This window comes from Arachis ipaensis, chromosome B09 (genome assembly GCF_000816755.2).
Source record: "Arachis ipaensis cultivar K30076 chromosome B09, Araip1.1, whole genome shotgun sequence".
Taxonomy (NCBI): Eukaryota; Viridiplantae; Streptophyta; class Magnoliopsida; order Fabales; family Fabaceae; genus Arachis; species Arachis ipaensis.
The window spans coordinates 42813133-42817666 of NC_029793.2; the positions used below are offsets into that span (position 1 = coordinate 42813133).

The 4534-nt window shown below is 33.3% G+C and overlaps 1 protein-coding gene across 12 annotated transcripts in view; it reads right to left on the reverse strand.

The window, feature by feature from the left end:
• Positions 290 to 4534, reverse strand: part of LOC107618637 (dynamin-related protein 3A-like) — a 6707-nt gene continuing 2462 nt past the window's right edge. For 5 of the 12 annotated variants that reach the window (XR_002353304.1, XR_002353303.1, XR_001615313.2 and 2 more), the window contains one exon: positions 290 to 1545. Coding sequence is in view for 2 of the 12 variants with exons in the window: in XM_021110459.1 (XP_020966118.1) it covers positions 1337 to 1409; positions 1494 to 1545; positions 1689 to 1971; positions 2975 to 3358 (792 nt within the window). In the remaining 10 variants the exon portion in view is untranslated. Of the gene's footprint in view, positions 1546 to 1688; positions 1972 to 2053; positions 2251 to 2974; positions 3541 to 3657; positions 3792 to 3875; positions 4143 to 4534 lie in introns of those variants that run through there. The other 7 variants (XM_021110458.1, XM_021110459.1, XR_002353299.1 and 4 more) reach the window with 7 other exon arrangements.

Genomic DNA, 4534 nt, shown 5'->3' on the forward strand with positions numbered 1-4534 from the left:
ATCTTAACCATTATTTTTATTGCATTAAACAAATAATTTTTTGATTAAATTTTTTAAATAATAAAAAATTAATACCCAAGAACAAAATATTATATAACTCATAAACAAAGTATTAAACATAATATATGATTTTTTAGTATTGAAAATCAAAAGTAATAACCTCTATACAAATAAAGTATCTAACATAACATTATTTTTTAATTATAAATATCTTAACCTGTAGTTCTTAATACATCAAATCTTAAACAAATAATTTTTTTATTAAAATTTCACAATAACAAAATCACAATCCATAGACAAAATATTATATAACTCAAAGTCTTAAACATAATATATGATTTTTTAGTATTGCAAATCAAAAGTAATAATTCCTATACAAAATATCAAACTAAGAAATATTGTTAGTTCTATTACATTTGGAGTTTTCATAGAGATGCTCAAAAAGTTTGCTACAGGCCCTTCCAAATTTTAATTGTTCATGTCCGCGTGAATAAATATTACCTGCAAAAGAAAATTGAACATTAGAAATAGATAATTGCTCAAATAAATAGCAAACTACCAGCATTTTGAAGAAGAGAAAACTAAACCAGCAGTCTCACAAGAAATATACTATTTGATAAGAACTCATTATTAATTTCATATTAACTAAAAATTTCTAGAGTTTTGCTTCTACTCCTTCCACGGAAGCAGCCCCCTTTTTAATCTCTTCAGCTAACTTCTCAACATGGCTATACATGGAATTGTAACTAAACATGCCATACAATTTTAATCAGATTCATGCCATACAATTTCATGCCAAGAATTTGTTGCTGAGCTAAATTTTTTGTTGTTGAAAATGGTCAGAAAGTTGAATTTGTTGGTGAGTCAGGCTTGCTCTTCCAATTGGTGTTCTCTACAAAAATGTTTCTTCTAGGCTATAGTATGGCTTAACTGCTACACCAACACCATTGTTGGTCTTGTACATTTTTCTTTTTCTTTCAATTAATTTAATATTTAATTTTTTCCATTAGATCAAATGAGCAAATACAAAGAGTCATAACTTAGGCGTTAGCCCCTCTTTGGTAACTATCTCGAGACAGAAATATAGAGATACCATGAGACACAAATCTATTTAGAGAAAGTGAATAATTCAAAAACAAACATGTCTTTGTCCTATGACAAAATTTGCACATTTTTCTGTATATCTTTTTTGAGATAGTTTCCATGCACAACCTTAATTCCACTAATTTTCTTTATGATTTCTTGATTTAGAAGATCATAGTACTAACATCATTTCAAAACTCAAAACACAAAGAAGGTCATGAGACAAAATCTCTAGCAGGACTTTTCAATTTCCTTACAGGAATAACACCATCAGCAATTCCAAGTCTATAATGTTCTTGAGCTGTAATTCTTGGCTTTTTAGCAGCCTATACAAAACTCACTAAAGTCACTACAAAATTGCTCAGATATTCAAAGTAAGCCAAAAATCAGAACTAATTTAAATTCATTACCTTAGGAGCAGCTTTGGAAGATTTTCACAATATTGCAGCACAAGCTTCAAGGCTAGATGATAGAAGTTCATCAACAAACAATAGAAAATATTCAATATATATGTGATTTTTATTAATTACCACAACAAACAGTTTAATGCAATCACAGAGATGTGAAAAGAATAGAGCTGAAGGCATTAGGAAGCAAAAGCACACCATCCGGATCAGCAATTCCCGCCATTTGAAGAGCATCTGAATTAGCCAAATCTAAATTAGCTGGTGTGACAGCTAGAATGAGACAGGAGGGAACTTTGATATATGACATGATCATTGTTCTGATTCGGGCTTCGATATCAGATGGCTGGTCACTAACAGGAACCTTTATTATGCTTGGAAGATCAACAAGTGTGATATCCAGAACATTTGGAGAAAATTTTTTTAGAAAAATCTGCTTATCTGAGTCTCCTTTATTATCTCCTGCTTCTTTATCGGTTTCAGCCTATAGATAATAATAATAATTATAATAATAATATAAAACAAAGTTAATCAGGAAAAATAGTGTGACAGCTAGAATGAGACAGGAGGGAACTTTGATATATGACATGATCATTGTTCTGATTCGGGCTTCGATATCAGATGGCTGGTCACTAACAGGAACCTTTATTATGCTTGGAAGATCAACAAGTGTGATATCCAGAACATTTGGAGAAAATTTTTTTAGAAAAATCTGCTTATCTGAGTCTCCTTTATTATCTCCTGCTTCTTTATCGGTTTCAGCATATAGATAATAATAATAATTATAATAATAATATAAAACAAAGTTAATCAGGAAAAATATACAAGTTAAAAGAAGCAGCAAAGGAAAGACACTTAATGGACATTTAACGCACAGTCAATACCTTACCAATCCATCAAGAGTAATGCACACTAGACAATAATTAGTTTATCATGGCATAAGAAATTCAAAAGTTGATAAACGGAAATACACAAGTTAAAAGAAGCTGTAAAGGAAAGACAATTAATCAACAGAAAGCGCATCATCTGTGCCTCATCAATCCATCAAGAGCATTACACAGTAGAGAACATCCAAAATCACAGGCATTCCAAATTCAGCTGTTTCTATTTCACGAGCTTAAACCCGGTTAAAAAGAGCAGCTAGAGAAAGTAACAAACCTTCAAGCAAAGACAGCAATAAGCCGCCAAAAGTACCGATATCATAGTAACTAACAGTGATCATCCACCAAACATCACATTCAAAACCCACACACACTCATTTTCCTCTAGTTTGAAACTGTGCATTCACTCAACCATTTGTTTGCTCCATTTCATTGTTTATAAACCCAGAAAACTACAGAACATCATCATCATTAATTCATTACAACTTCATCTCATAATCACAGATTCAAAATTCAGCAAGAAATAGAAAACATAGAATAAAATAAATTTTAAACAAGAAAGAAAGATTCATTCCAACTCAAAGATAATGATGAAAATGAAAATACCTGAATCTCCCTGCGAATCTGTGAGAAATCATGGAACCTCCTGCCAGGAAGGTGGAGAAACTCTCCAAACTCCTCTTCGGTGCCGTCGGGATGGCGTTTGGTCTGGACAAGCTGAAGAACGAGGGGCCGCCGGGTGCAGATGTCGTTGCCGCGGGGAAGGAAGTCGCGTCCGACCAACGCCTCTAGAACGCTCGACTTACCGCTGCTTTGGCTCCCTACCACCGCCACCTGCGGCAGCTCGATGGTGTTCTGTATCCCAACGCGCGAGAAAATATCCTGCAGCCTGTTCACCAGAGATATCACCGACGAGCCAAGCGGAGCCGGTGATGACGAGGAGGACGACGACGGAGGAGAAAAGGGAACACCGTGATGGTCTTCGGCCATGATAGGAGGATGATGATCGAAAGCAAAGGGTTAGGATTTCCGAGAGAACGGAATGGTGGTTGTTGTAGAGTGAGTTCTGAGCTGTGAGGGGGTTTTTTGAATGATACGAGTTTGATTTCAGAGGAAATTTCTTGCACACGAGGTAAGAAATGCGTGCAGTGAACGTTTTTTTTTTTTTAATTTTCTTTTTCTTGCATTTTATTTTATTTTTTTAGAAGACACATCTATTTTATTTTATTTTTACAATTATTTTTAGATATTTAAATTTTATTTTATATTATCACATAAGAATTCCTGTCCATGATATCTAACTGCAGGACAGGCCATACGAGCGCCTAAGCTTGTTAGAACTTGGAAATAACATTATATATTTCACAAATGTATGTTGGAAGAGTATACTGGACCTTTGTGATTACACCAATCGTTCTATTTCCTGCAACAGAACAATAAATAGTTTAAAGCAATCACAGAAATGTGAAAAGAATAGAGCTTAAGGCATTAGGAAGCAAAAGCACACCATCCGGATCAGCAATTCCCGCCATCTGAAGAGCATCTAAATTAGCCAAATCCGAATTAGCTGGTGTGACAGCTAGAATGAGACAGGAGAGAACTTTGATATATGACATGATCATTGTTCTGATTCGGGCTTCGATATCAGATGGCTGGTCACTAACAGGAACCTTTATTATGCTTGGAAGATCAACAAGTGTGATATCCAGAACATTTGGAGAAAATTTTTTTAGAAAAATCTGCTTATCTGAGTCTCCTTTATTATCTCCTGCTTCTTTATCGGTTTCAGCATATAGATAATAATAATAATTATAATAATAATATAAAACAAAGTTAATCAGGAAAAATATACAAGTTAAAAGAAGCAGCAAAGGAAAGACACTTAATGGACATTTAACGCACAGTCAATACCTTACCAATCCATCAAGAGTAATGCACACTAGACAATAATTAGTTTATCATGGCATAAGAAATTCAAAAGTTGATAAATGGAAATACACAAGTTAAAAGATAATAATACTAGTGCTACAAGTCTTTTATATTATCTAAAACCAAAATTTTTCTATTATCTAAAACCAAAATTTTTAAAAATTAAAATTAGTGCTATAAGTTTTTTATCCATATAGCCAGCTTAGTTGTTATAATACTATCATTATCGGTGTTAAA